Source organism: Poecilia formosa, unplaced genomic scaffold (genome assembly GCF_000485575.1).
Source record: "Poecilia formosa unplaced genomic scaffold, Poecilia_formosa-5.1.2 Scaffold79, whole genome shotgun sequence".
NCBI lineage: Eukaryota > Metazoa > Chordata > Actinopteri > Cyprinodontiformes > Poeciliidae > Poecilia > Poecilia formosa.
In genome coordinates this window covers 564,483-578,906 of record NW_006800018.1, presented here as the reverse complement: position 1 = coordinate 578,906, position 14,424 = coordinate 564,483, and the positions used below count along the sequence as shown (strand labels likewise).

The 14,424-nt window shown below is 42.6% G+C and overlaps 1 protein-coding gene across 2 annotated transcripts; it reads right to left on the bottom strand.

Annotated features, from left to right (window-relative positions):
• Positions 1-405: 405 nt before the first annotated feature.
• On the bottom strand, positions 406-13,984 carry exoc3l2a (exocyst complex component 3-like 2a). 2 transcript variants are annotated; one of them, XM_007556446.2, is made up of 13 exons: positions 13,905-13,984; positions 9,898-10,467; positions 9,175-9,389; positions 8,024-8,774; positions 7,813-7,927; positions 7,615-7,725; positions 7,421-7,521; positions 6,550-6,660; positions 6,327-6,462; positions 5,101-5,223; positions 4,813-4,968; positions 3,759-3,880; positions 406-1,514 (listed from the first exon to the last, which is right to left on the bottom strand). In XM_007556446.2, exons 2-13 carry the CDS (start codon positions 10,440-10,442, stop codon positions 1,205-1,207), a joined length of 2,796 nt encoding a protein of 931 aa, XP_007556508.1. In that variant the 5' UTR covers positions 10,443-10,467; positions 13,905-13,984; the 3' UTR covers positions 406-1,204. The 2 variants fall into 2 exon arrangements, with proteins under 2 accessions (XP_007556508.1, XP_007556507.1); XM_007556445.2 differs by lacking the exon at positions 13,905-13,984 and adding an exon at positions 12,453-12,651.
• Positions 13,985-14,424: the final 440 nt, after the last annotated feature.

Below are 14,424 nucleotides of genomic sequence, written 5' to 3'. Positions count from 1 at the left end.
CCGATTGGCTGCATCCGCAAGAGCAGAGATAACAGAGACTAGATGTTAGCTTCTGTGGAAGTCCTGAGACAGTTTCCACTGTGTTTATCACGGCATTATTAAGGTATTTCAGTGTTTGAATTTTAAAAATAGGCATTTTTAGAGGGGTTCTCAAGTATTCATGGATTTTAGCCCCACTGTCCCCTTTATTTGTAAATATTTACATTTTCTAACATTTAGAAAACTTGCTTTATTCATGTCATTGTGAGCTGTTTTGTGTGAATTGTTTAAAACTATCCTTAAAAATCGAGATCTGAAGAAGTCTGGCAAATTGTGGAAAAAGTGGAGGGGTGTGAATACTTTCTGACGGTACTGCTTATCAACTGTGACAGGTTAGAGCATTTGAACCAAAAACAACTCAGACGTGTTTATTCTGCCCAGTCAATGGGCCTTTATTATGTTTCCAGAAATTAATCCATTTCATTCACAGTCAGAGTTCAACACATTTTCACACCATCTTGCTTTACAATAACAAAATCAATTCTCCAAGTTAAAGAGAGCATTCTCTCCAAATTAAAGCAAATAACCATTTTTAAGTTCTATTACCTTCCAGAAAAGTGCCATAAAGGGGGAGGGAATAAAACTTGCCTTTGAAACAGCACAGTCTTCTTGGTCCACTTACACACACCTACCACTACACTTGCAAGCTTCATCTCGAGAAAGCTTAGAGTGTCTCTGTGATACAGAGATCAGGGCTCTGTGGGGGCCAGCCCATCTGTCCAGGAATCTTAGTACTTTACGTCACAGAAGAGAACTCTACAGTTTAGCTGCATTATGCAGAGTGAATTTAGGTCCCATTATATATATCAGATGATGGTGCCTTGTAGATATCTGAATATGACGAGGTTAATACACTGCAATATGTACGTTATACTGTACGATATATTCTAATAAATTTTCCAGAGTTACAGAGGAATAAAAAGCAACAAAAAAGTACAACACAGATTGTTTTTCTTTGTCTTCTTCTCTATATGTAAAGATCAACACCAAGATCATTAAACGCAGTGATTTCACAAACCCCAAAATCTCTTTCGGATTTTCTAAGGTGAAGATGGAGATATGTCAGCGAGCATGTACAATACCAGCAGTACCTGAGGTCAAGTTTTCTTTAGCAGACTGGTAACACTGTTTGGTATCAAAGGTGCATGTACATGTCATCAAGCTCCTACTCTTCTCTGTGAAGCTTGCTTGGGTTTTCCTCCGCCTCAGCTGCTTGAGGCGCAGCGTGCCGGGATCTCGTCCTGCGCCGCGGCCGGTGCTCTGAGAACCAGTTGGACACGGTCATGGCGAGATGCAGGAGACTCAGGCTGATGCAGTGCACCTCCGACGTGATGGGGATGTCGGCAAAGAGAGCGCGTTCCCGCGAGATGAGGGCGCTGCTGCATTCGAAGTCTTTGACAATGTTAAGGATCTCCTGCCGCTCCGTCTGCCGTGTCATCCCTCGCACATTCAGCAGGGTGGAGACGTGCTTCTTCCTGTCAGGCGGAAAGAGGCATTGAGGAAGTTAGCTGGCAGGCTGACGTTAGTGTGAAACCATCACTGTCTGGTGTCGTCAATGACTGTCATAAGTGTGAGTAACAGTCAAAACTCTGACTCAAGGCATCTGTTTCTGGGAAGGAGCACCAGGAAAACATGCCACATTTGATTTGGACTCATTCAGTTACGGTCAGGAACTTTCATTATTACCGTTAATGTCATGTTTATTTTGGACTTTGAAAATGTATTTGGATGGGAAAAGGATGGTGGATTCCAAGTAAACCAACAATGGTTGTGTCTCCTGCGCTTTTTAGCATTGTCGCCTGTCAGTTTTTTCTAAAATTGAGCTCAGAGTCATTTCAGAAGCTTGTCATTATGCTTTTCCTGCTCGGAAGCAAGCTTAGGAACTTTTTGCTGTTGGAACACCAGTGTTGTCAACACTGTCAAGAAGGTGACGCTGATCAGTTGGATGAAAAGAGCCTGATATGATGCCGCACATTATTCAGGTAGTGTTTTTTTTTTTTTTTAAGAGTATTTTTTGGCACTAGTCCTATTTATTTGATAGTAATCTGACAGGAAAGATGCAGAAAGAAGGCAGGAAAAGACATGCGACAATGGAATCAAAAATGGGAGTCAAAATCAGGACTGCCGCAGTCTGCAGCTTCTATACGCCCACTGTAACCACAATGCCATGCAAAGTGCTTATTCCAGTAGCCTTTGCCAGAGTTTCCAGTACATCTTTGGTAAATTACTTTTTTTTTTTCTTTTACAATTCAAACTGCCTGACAAATTCATCTAGTTCCTCATCTTTCATCTTCTTGGAAGAATCAGTCTTGTCACATGATTGCAACTAGACGACTTGCTACACAAGTTGCTTCGTAAATTCTTTACCCTGTTGAGTAAAGAATCGACAAGGTGACTAGTTGGTGCAACTCCTAATTTCAACCATGTGGCCCACCTATCACGCTCAGGTGTTATGCAATTGAGCAGGATGTCCTAGAGCAACCCAGGAACCACCATAGATCAAGTCAACTGGAGTGACATTACCCAGGAGACCCAGGTTTTAACAATGCCATGGACCAAGTAAGAAGCTGCTGCTCCAAAATCAACACCTTCATATTTGACAGAAATGTCTTGCTTCCACAAAAATAAGAATCAAATAGTTGTCAGTGAAAAGTTTGACAATCAAACAAGGCAATGATTGAGTTTTTTTGTCCTCAAGGTCAAGAACAATATTCATAGGTGTCAAATGTGAGCACAGCAAGTTCAGGTATTCTGTGGCAGCTACTAAGTACTAGAGAAATAGACCCACCATAGCTAGATAATAGACCCCTAGAGTGGATGAAAAAGGATGACTACCTCTAAGGTCATTTTCACCTCAAATCAACAGCTGGTTGAAATGTAGCAACAGCTTGCCACCTGTGTTACAACAGGACAAGAATCCCAAACCCACAACCGAACTTATTCTAAAAGCAATCTAAACATTAAGCTTTTACAATGGCTTTGAACACTACTCCAATAAAAAAAAACATGCAAACTATGCTTAACAGCTGGGTCACTGCCAGGGAAGCAACCAATCTGAATGAACTACAAAAATATCCAACCAGGGTTATACCAGCTGACTGGACAGTGGTCCAAGTAGGATGAAACACACAATACCAAAGGAACGCCTGGCCTCTTTGATGTATTGGAGTTCTGCTATGTGGTAGTTTATAATAAACACAGAAGGAAGTGATGGCTGAATGAGGAGTTTATGTCTGAAGTGCCATGTCTTATCCTCTTCCACACCTCCTTCTTTTTTTAATTCTAATTGTGGCACCAGTCTGTCTCCTGCTGGGTGGCAGGAACAGGAAGTACTCGGCAGCAGCTTCCTGTCTATTCCTCAGAGACTTGTACGTCACATGCTGATAGAGGTTGCCAACGGTCACCTGAGTCATAATCTGTGCAAACAAGCTGGAACTTCTCCTCCCGAACCCCTAGGGGGAAGGGGGGCCTCTCTTGTCTCATCCATTTTTAAACCAGACCCTTGCTGATCTCCGAAAATAGTTTGTGTTAATATAGAAAAGTTTCCACAGCGCTTTTCCCTGTTTTGATCCATTGTTTTGATCCAAAGGAGAACAAAAAAAAAAATCATACATGTTTTGTTTTGCTTTTGTAGTTTTAGTGTCAGCAAAGCCACGGTGAGAGTGTGTTTTTTAAGCACAAAATAATAAAGGGAGTTCAAATCCGGGTTGTGACCTCACCTTATATCGGGGAACTCCTTCACCAGGACAGCCACCTCCATCTGGATGGAGGGAGTGTCTTCCAGGAGGATGATGTCAGCGAGGTGGGAGATGGTGCTGTCCAACCAGGACGCATTTGACTCCTGGAGCACAGAAAAGTGCATCTTTACAAACTCATTAAAGCGATCAGCTTAGTTTTTGTTTTTCAACTAAATTTGAACCATGTTTTTGCCACGCTTCTTCTGCTTAAACATTTCCTTTTCAGAGGAAGCATGGAAAGCAGTCCAATGAGAGCAACTTCAGAGGAAAAACAGATTAACGCCTCCTGAGGCCAGAGGTCAAACACTTAATTCACTGGTGAATAACAGATCTCCACCTCCGTCTTCCGAGTTTTTGTTTTCCCCTCAAACGCTGAGGAAAAGAGAGATTAATTCCTTACTTTGGCATTCGGTAAAAAATAACAGCATCCCTTTTAGACAGCCATTAAAAAGTCATCCTCTTCCCCTCTCCCTGCCCAAATGTTCCCAGTCTCCACAGAGGCTCCTTGCCCAGCAAGGCCATCAAGGCCAAGCCAGAGGCACATCAAAGCTGGCCAGCTGACAGGAACAGGAAGTTCCTTCCAAACACAGCAACTTCCTGTTGTCAGCCGAGGTGACGGACACTTGTTTGAACTCGCACCCAAAATGGGGGCAAATGCCACTGCGTCAAGCCCAGCCGTACTCTCTCTTCCCTCCTTTGACAAGTGCTAACGTAAGCCCGGCTCATCCATCTCCATCTTTGTGAAGGCAGCCATTTTTCAGGGCTGCCATCACCGAGACATGTTCTTTTCTTGTGTAAACATTGTCTGACTTTTTCCCGACCCGGGAAGTTCAGAGGTCAGTCTCTACTCACCGTCACCCTTCTCCCTCGCCAGCTTGTTGTTTTGTTTTTAATAATCATCCTCCCCACCCTGGAATACCTTAACATTTCTTGTCTCTAAAGATGTAAACTTTACGCCGGTTGTGGATGCTTTCCCGTGCCTAAAGTGTTTCTTCCACATCTAACACGTCATTTTGCGCGTGCACATCAAACTTACCAGATCTCTAAAGAGGCCTTTCAGCTGCTTGGCCTCGTCTTGCAGTCGAAAAGCCATCCTCTTTCTCATCTTGGAGGAGGTGCAAATGATCCGTCCTCGCATAATGGCCCGGACGTACTCCACCAGGACCCGTCTGTGCACCTCACCCACCAGTGCCTGCCAGTTTAGAGAAAGTAAGCAATGATCTGCTGCATACACCATTCAACCAATTCTTTTATTAAAAAAAAAAAGTCTTTAAAATATTTGTTCCCACCTTACAACAAGGTCGGTGAAGGTTTTTTTTTTTACCTGATACGGAGGAGGGTCCATCCTTTTGAACTTTTTGAAGTGCTGTTTAATGCTGGCTTCAATGGCTTCAAAGGCATCGGTGTTGTTCAGCCACTTCCTCTTCATCAGTTTGTCGAAGAAAGGCTGTAAACAACAGATCAGAAACGCATTAACAAAGTGCAGTGTGGTACATTTCTGCAACACACATACACCCACACAGCTCTCTGGATGCTTTTTATAGCTACCTCATACATGTACAGTCAAGGGAAAACAAAAGAAAGTATGCCCTCTTTCTGTTGTAGGGCTGCATGTGGCAGGACAACGTGAAAATTATCTGATATCTACCAACTTATGTAGGAGCTTTAAATCCAAAAATCAAAAACTACAAGCTTCCTACTTGTCTGGATTGGTGTTAACTGTTGTGAAATCATTATTTGCCAGTGGAAGACATTTAATATAATTCCAAGAAGTGGACTTCTCGCTACATTCACAACAAGATCAGACTAAAAAATGCTCAGAGAAAAGGCACTGCGTTTTAGATTTCTGTCTGGAAGCTAAAGCTTGGCCCAAAGTGGCTCATCAACACGACATGATCCTAAACACACCAACAACTCTACAACAGAACAGCTGAAGAAGAAAAAAATTAAGGTGCTGCCAGGGCCCAGTCAAAGTCTAGACTTCATCCTGATTGAAATAGTGAGGGAACTTAAGAGAATCGCATAACAAAATTACATAACTGGGCTATGATTGAAATATAGCAATGTGAGAGACTCAGAAATCATACAGAACATGATTACATATGTAGTAATTGTTGATAAAAGTGACTCTACAGAACTTAGATTTTCACTTGCAACTGAAGTGAAAGATTGATCTTTTGGTTTTAACCAAAAGATCAAACCAAAGTTCTTTTGGTTTGATCTTTGTTAACGACAGTGTGGAATCTGATGTGTATGTTTCTACATGTGAGATTTATTTATTTATTTATTGTTATTATTATTACTATTTTTTTTTTTTCAAATCAAACTCACTGTAGATAAGATCATTTTCTATATCCAGCACTGAAAAAGGAAGTACTTTCTTCTAACAATGACTGTAAAATAAAAATGCATTATCTTAGAACTGGTCATCTTTAAAAAAAATGTCATCTCTGAGCGTTTGTAATGAAATTTGCAAAACTAGCTACTGAAACTGAACATCCTGCTGGAATATTAACATGGTTAGTAATGAGAATAAAATTTCCTGCTGACCCTGATGTGCTCAAACAGTCTGCTGGTCAGAACCCGCACTGACAGGCTGACGACTCTGTCCAGGGAGGAGCTGGCTCTCTGCGCTGACTCCTCGCTGCCCTGTGGGTCGCACTGCCTGCAACGCTCCACAAAGTTCCTGTGGCAAGCAGCACGTTTAAGTTATCTACCGCAAACCTTCCCATCAGTAGTCAAGTAAATCATGTCACTATGGTTACGGTTGTACCTCAGGGGAGGGCAGCAGTTGACCAGCGCTATGGTCTTGGACACGTATCCGTCCCCTCTGTCTCCAAACTCTGCCTGCGTGTCGTGAAACATCTCCACCTTCCTCTGGAAGCTGGAAACATGTAAGGTTTGTGAGAAATTTCTGGATGAATGTCGACCAGAGAAGCTATAAGTAGCAGTGATCGGCCAAGAACCTTAGGTTAGACATATGTAAACTATTTTACAAATTGTTTAAATTGTCTGAGCTCTGAAGCCAATGGGACTCCCCATGAAATAATAAACCCAATAGCAATGTGCAGATGTTTTACATCTGTGTCGTGGTTACATGTTGGGAGTTTTGGTTAACCAAATGATCTTGTAATCTCAGTTGAGAACTGTCCTCGCGACCCTGTTACCGGGTCACCGATGTTACTTCTTCAGACTACTGATAGAAAGTGATCACTGCAGACAATGAACAGCCCACAAGAACCGTTTGCTCATTTTTCCTGCGTCCAACACCTCAACTTCAAAGACACAATGTTCACTTGCTGCCTGATATATTCCAACCACTGAGAGGTGCCACAATGATTAGATTAAAAAAAAGTGTTATTCACTTGACAGTGGTCAGTATGTCACGCCTGATTGGTGTAAATGTCTTTCCTCTATTCCTAACATCAGAATAAAATGTAGTTTCCTTAAAATCATGAAAACAAACCCATTAATGTTGAGTGTGAGCTAAAATTAGAATTGTTGTTCTGTCTGTGCTTTGTTTATAGCTTTAAAGTGATCTTATTGTTAATCCTGGTTCCCAAATTATAAAATGTATTCTTACGATAAAGCTTATCATCCTGTATAAATTATCTAATCTAATTTCATGTTTGATGTGAACTCACTTGTAGAGGAAGTCAGCAAGCCCAATAAGACAACAGCGGGCAACTCTTGCACCTAGAAACTGGCTCACAGACGTAGATCTATCCAAATCCACCTTCAGCCTCTGGACATATCATAAATAAGGGTTAGGATTTACATTCTCAATCAGAAAATTCCAAGACGTTTTGGGTAAAGCTACCAAGACGCTACGCTGTACCTGGATCACTGAGCGCGCCAGGTTGGACTGATACTCCTCTATATGTAGAGTCTGGGCCCATCGCCTCTCCTCATCATCCAGAACCTGGATCAGCTCAGTTGTCACTTTATCCTGAAAAGAAAAGGTTCCATGAAAATAAATTTTCCATCCAGCTTCTCTTATGAATGTCTATCAAAAATAAATAAATCTTCATCTTACCCTGACTATACTGATGCAGTCTTCTTCCAGCCTGTCCACTGTCTGTTGAGGAAGAATGGGCTCCAGTGCAGAGTAGTGTATGGCTGTACTGGTGCCAATGATTCCTAAGACATCCCTATGGGACAACAGACATTAACAAAAAGATGCATAACGGAAACTTAGGTATATCTTCATCAGACTGATGCATCCTGTAAATACTGTTGTCACCAACCTGTTGTAGATGTTGTAAAACCAGTCTAGCAGCGAGTAGACGTCTGTGATCTGCAGCGGCCCACTGGTGATGGTCCGGAGACGTTTGGCGACGGCCTGATGGTAACTTTCCACATACACCTGGAAGGCTGCAAATTCCTCTGGGTAAATGGACACGGCATTTCTCCTGGCCGCATCCAGGTCATCAACCATCCGGCTCCTCAGACGTTCCAGATACGAGGCCAGCTGGCCTGCCTGAGTGTCCACCTGGTGAGGCAGGCTCCAGTCTGCAGCTTCTGCCACTGCCTGCCTCCACTTGGTCTTCAGCCTTCGAGGGCGCTGGCTGGGTTGGATGTGGGGACTCACTCGCTCTGTCTTGGACTCCTCTCTCAGAGCCCAGGTGGCGTCTGCGTGCTCCTCCTGTTGTATCACTAGCACCACTAGGCCAAGGTTAGGGCCAGCACTGGGCTGGCGGAGCGACTCTCTCACCACATCCCACATCTCCTTCTGCAAGGCTTCGTACAAGAGCTCCACATCCTTCACCTTCCTCCTGCTAGAGTCTAGCGTTGCGTTCGAGCTGAGGGCCTCGTCAAATGATGAAGATGACAAAAGGTAGCTAATAGGTGGGGTGCCGGGACCTAAAGTAGAAGTAGGGCTGGATGCAGTTGTGGCTGGCAGCAAAGACAGGAGCTCACACTCTCGTTCCAACTCCAGAATGTGTGTGTCAGCCAAGAGAAGGTCTCTGTGGTTGACTAGCTGTAGAATCTCCAGAACTGTTGGAATGCAACAAATAGAAACCTAAGTTTATCAGCAAAAGTGACAAGACGCAAGAGGATTCGGATAAAATGGGGGACAGGCTTTTCTGCAGTCATGATTATTGAGTATCTGCCCAAGTGTCTGAGCTACGGACTGGGTTATCTCTGCTCATTCTCTACATTCTTCTGTTCAAGCAATGTTCCCAGTGGAATAAGTTAGTGGTGGCTTGGTTAAGCTTTTACAAGAACATGGGGTGGGAGGAAGTGCAATCATTTCCTGATCTGACAGTCAACTGGTGAGCGACTCGGGAATCTGGGGACCTCTCAACCTAATCAGAGTGTTGTCTTAGACTCACAGGAAACACACATAAACCTTGAACGGGAAGTGCTGAACTGATGCTGTTTCCTTGATTTTTACCTGACAGGGGCTCTCTGGTTTTGATCACCGGCTCCTCCTCCACCTCCTCCTCGTCGGCCTCTTGGGAAGCCTTGTCCGACATGGACTCCCTCTTGAGCTTGCCCAAGCTGATCCGAAGAAATGAGGGTCGCCTGGATCCCTCTGCCTCGCACTCCGTGCTCAGGTCCCCACAGGGCAGGCTTTCCCTGCGCTCCTCCTTACGGCGACCTGTGAAGCTGGAGAGTATCCATAGCAGCGACACAAATTAAAACCTCCTGAAGGACTGCTCAGTGCATTTCAGAACAGTATTTGCTGCTATGATTGGAATGCCACTTATTTACACACATCTGCTAAAGTGTGCTGCTGCAGAGAATAGCCAGCTCAGTTAAAAATAGACTAATTCAATGAGCCACACAAGTAGACAACATGTCAGAAGAAAACAAGAGGTACTATAGAGCCACCACAACAACATTACATAACACCTTTGAACTAAGCTTCAGGTCTAGACGATGCTGAGACATTATTTGAACGGTTTCTCCATTTTTGTTTCTTACATTACTTTTATTGGAATCCAATGCACTTGCTCTTATTTCAAGCTTATCCAACATTTTTTGAACAGACTGACAAATGTGTGTACCAATAAAATAAGCCATATTGTTGTAGAGTCACACAATCACAACTCAAACAATATATTTGTTTTGCAGTTTGTTCCCCATCCCACTCTCCTCAGCACCCCATCCTCACCGAAGCAGGGTCATAATCCCCTCCGAGCCTCTTCGCAGCCCTTTCTTCTTCTCCTTCTCTGCCGGGAGTGTATTTGAGTCTCCATGGTTGTAGTGGGGAAAGCTGCTCCCCCACACATGTCGTCCTGATATGCGAAGACCCTTCCCCAGTTTTCCAAGGGTTTTGAGGGGTGACACTCCACAGATCCGCTCCAGAGTCCCCCTGAGCGGCTTCGCTTTGGGGTTCCCCGCCCCGTGCTTCTCTGTGTTCACTTCGTTCTCTTCCTCTTCTCCATCCCGGGAGGACCTCAGCTGGAGGTTCCCCCTTATCTCCCCCATGAAGAGGCCCGTGTCGCCCCCGTTCTTCTCGTCCTCGTCCAAGTCCACATCCTCAAAGGGGTTGAGGTTCTTGTTCAGGTCTTTCAGGTCCTTCAGCTCCTTCAGCTCGTTGAGATCGTTCAGGTCCCTCAGGTCCAAGTCCAGCCGAGGCAGGATCAGTTCACCGTTTGCTCTAGGGAACTCGTGACAGCTCTTGGATCTTCCTGGGGGCTTTTTCAGAATAGGCATGATTGCAGGTGATCCTTAAAAACAACTGCAAAACAAGAACATTTTAGATAAAGCCACGTTGTTCAGGCGCAGGACAACTACATCCAGGGTGAAGGTAAAAAAAAAAGTTCAATCAATTAATTTGTTTGTTTTAACTATTATTATCTAGACTATGATGTAAAATCCAAACAAATTTTTGATGCTTTTGGACATTCTTTTGCAAGACAATAGTTTATATAACTGAAATCAAAAACTTCCTACTACACTTATGTAATGCCCCTCACAGAGGAAATAGGAAACATAGCTAAATTATTGCCATCTTATCTGACAAACTATTTGAAGATATTTGTGTTGGCCCACCTGCAGCTTTTTGAAGAACAACCAACAAGAAGGTTCTAGAAGGCGACTTACCCAAAGTGACGGGCCTGTTACTGCTTTTGCTTTTGGACGATTAATAAAATGTGAATGTTTTTATGAAAAAGTAAAATAATCATTCTCTGCAGAAACTCAATAATGTGTTATCCCTTGGTCCTCAAAGAGAGCTTGATTTTTAAGGCAAGAACAAATGGAAAGACTTTTTCATTCCATCGGTAAAGTACATTTCCTGTGCCTACTTTATGCTTACTAGCTGCTTGTCCAGTGTCAGACTGGGTGAGAATTGTCCAGCTCCACCATGGACACAAACAACAATGCACACTCTTCCTCATACCCTCTGCCATTTTAGGATCACCTATAAAAACACGCATGTCTTTGGAATGCATGAGGAAGCTGGAGCAGCGGCGGGAAATCCACAAAGACTCAGGGAAAACATGCAAACTTAAAGGGGAAAAGCTTCAGCAACCCATTGGAATATTGCTAATCATAAACTACTAGACTCAGTGGTTAACCACCAATGCAATTAGAGTCACAGGTTGAATACTAATAATTCTATATTTTCTGTAACTTTGTGACTTTGGACTCCAACACGTGCACACACCATCCCAAATCTTTAGAAATACAAAATGTAAAATGCAAATTATTACTACCAAATATTATCCCTTCAACTGTTCTTTATAAATGAGGTTCAATTTTAATGCATCTAATGTTTTCTAACAATTAATGCTACTTTTCATAAGGAGTCATCTGATTGTTTGCAAGCCTTCACTTACACAAACATGCTGTTATGCGCATCTACTGTATCCTATTGTTTGCTGCTTTGTTTCTTGTTTTTGTCTTTACTAGCAATACAAAGCATTCATACCTCTAATACTAACAGCTTGACACAGACACAGTACTAAATGTAAATTCACAAAGCTGTGTTATGAATGAACTCAGAGCTGTTACGTTTACACTTTTTGTTAACTCAGTCTGGAACTCCCATGAGATTTATTCAGACTAAATAGCTTTAGTTTTGTCAATTTTTTGTAAAATAAATTGTGGCTAAAGGATTACACATGCAAAAATATAAACTTTTTAACAAAAAACAAATGTAAATCCACTGATATATTTTTGATCATCAGATTGGTTTTAAATTTTAATTTTATTCTGCCCATCAAGCTACCTTCCATATGCAGTGTGCATACTTTTTACACATCTGAAGATTGGTTTCCAGGTCCAGACGATCACTTTCGAGTAAGGTTGGAAAAACATTTTAAGGTAGTACAATAAAGATCAAATAGGTGAATAATTTAGGATTCAATTTAGAAACCTGAATCAGGACCATTATTGAGTGAAAAATAATTTGTTGGATTTACTCTTTATGGAGAGAAATCGTCCATGAAGAGTAAAAAGAGTAAAAAAACAACATTAACAGGGACACAAAACACAAACCAGGGAAGTGATTTTATGTTTTTTTTTAACCTATTTTCATTATTCTTGTCTTTGTCAAAAACATGACGAATGTCAATTTAGAGATGTGTTAAAATATAATAACGAGGTAACTGAAAGACTTCTAACAGCATTATAAACGATTGGGATCATCATCAGAGTAACACCTTAATTGAAAAGTCAGTTATGTTGGTGGAGTCAGGAGAAAAGCATCTTAGGACTTACCTGAACGCTGTGCCTGTGCTGCGTTTCAGTTCAGTGTCATCTTTGAGAGTACTGGTCTTGTGAGCTGCCAGGCTGTGGGGTGTGTGGTCATGCGTGAGTGTGTGTGAGAGAGACTGATGAGTGCAAGAGCGTGTCTGAAAGTGCTGGGTGACTCAAGAGAGCAATGGGGCTGCCTGTGGCTTCCTGATGCTCTCTATTGTGGTGGAAGGTGATATGTTTTCCTGAGGAAAGACCCCCACCTCCGCCGCACCCCCTCACCTACACCACTGAGCCCATCCTGCGCCCCCACGCACACACAGACCCGAGGGACACTTCTAATTACACTAATTGCACGAGCTGTCCACTGGAGGGGGACAGGGCATACCCCTTGCTCGTCTCTCTAAAATGGGGTTTTGTGCTTTTTGTGACAGTGGTCTTCTAGAGGGCAGAAAACAAAGAAAGCAAACAACAGCCTTGAGAAGAAATTCCATTTCTACCTCATCAGCCCAGCCGCTCATTAATCCCCAGCGGGAGATTTAGGTGGAAGATTTGAACTTTTATGACAGTCAACTCTGCTGCTGCTGCTGCTGCTGCTGTGATGTCCTGGCTTTACTGAGCAGCTTCAAGCAGCAGCAGTATGGCTGTTTACTGCCACCCAGTGTTCACATTGAGTTATGACAAGAGCTTATAGCGCCAGGACAGTCAATGTAAAGCCGAAACATTGTTATTATAAATACCACGCTAGCTAAAATGTTGTCTGTCTGTTGAGTTTATGATTAACTGTTTGGTCAAATTGTGAATTTTGAACATAGTAGCTAGCACTAGCTTGTGCTAAAGTACTTACGTAGGATGCGTCTGCTTAGCTAGGGTGAAATAAGCTACTAACACAACCAATTGACACTGGTAAATGGACTGAACTTGTATAGCGCTTTTCCGGTCATTTTGACCACTCAAAGCGCTTTACACTAGAGTCACATTCACCCATTCGCACTCACAAACGCCCACACATTTATACACCGACACGCAGATCGGTAGGCAACTTGGGGTTAAGTGCCTTGCCCCGGGGCACATCGACATGTGGCAGGAGGAAGCTGGAATCGAACCTACAACATAGCATAAGTTTACCCTTTTATTTAAATGTCTCATAACTTCAATAAGGTCATAGTAGGTTGATGTGTGTTTCGAAATGGCGGCTTGTGAGGAACTTAGAGGCTCTTTCTAGTCTCTTCTCTAACCAATACACTGAATCACAGTTTCGGCCTGCTTAGACTCACAACCTTCAACCTCACAAAATGTGGTCTGTTTGTTAGGTAGTGACAGACCCAGCCAGCGAACTGGCCTCCGTCTTTGTCTGGAGTTTCTGTCATAAATCAGGCTGAATTGTTTTTTCTGCTTTATTGTGTTTAATCGTAACATGTTTACATCATTTTGAGTTAACAGGGCCATTAACTTTACGCTGTGTCATTTATTTACCTTTTCTAATGAAAGTTTGCTCGGCTCAGTCTATCTGCGTTTTCCTGGAGGTTTCTTCTTCTGTCACTCTCATCCACAGGGTTCACATCTTCACACAGAATGGAGGGGTTTAAATAACAGCCCGTTGTTGTTTTTTTTTAATCAACTCATTTCTATTTGATTTGTAATACGAAATGATTAACTGGTGTGTGTGACTACTGTAAAGTTGAATGAAAATAAATTATTTTGTTTATACAGAAGGATACACTTTGTGAGCTGGATATGTAGCTACATGCATATAAATATGTAAGCTACATACATGTAGCTTCACAATAAGCATCTTCTGAATGTGATTACTCACAGTAAAAATCAAGTTTCCAATGCTCTCTGCTGGACAGATTAAGTAATGTTCCAAATTAACTTCCATCCAGTCTGATGGCTTTGATAAATCTTTAGCATGCAACTGATCTCATCTGTTTATTTATTTGCTCCAACTGTTAGATGTCAGTGTAGTGAAGTTCATTTATGTGAGCGTGTACTT

What these genes read in the sequence shown, in the direction of transcription:
- exoc3l2a (XM_007556446.2), bottom strand. Translation starts at nt 10,442, where the DNA reads ATGCCTATTCTGAAAAAGCCCCCAGGAAGATCCAAGAGCTGTCACGAG. An exon ending in GACTGTTTGAGCACATCAGG is followed by an intron (nt 5,224 to 6,326) that starts GTCAGCAGGAAA and finishes TGTTGTTTACAG; the next exon opens with CCTTTCTTCGACAAACTGAT. An exon ending in AAGGAGTTCCCCGATATAAG is followed by an intron (nt 1,515 to 3,758) that starts GTGAGGTCACAA and finishes TCCGCCTGACAG; the next exon opens with GAAGAAGCACGTCTCCACCC.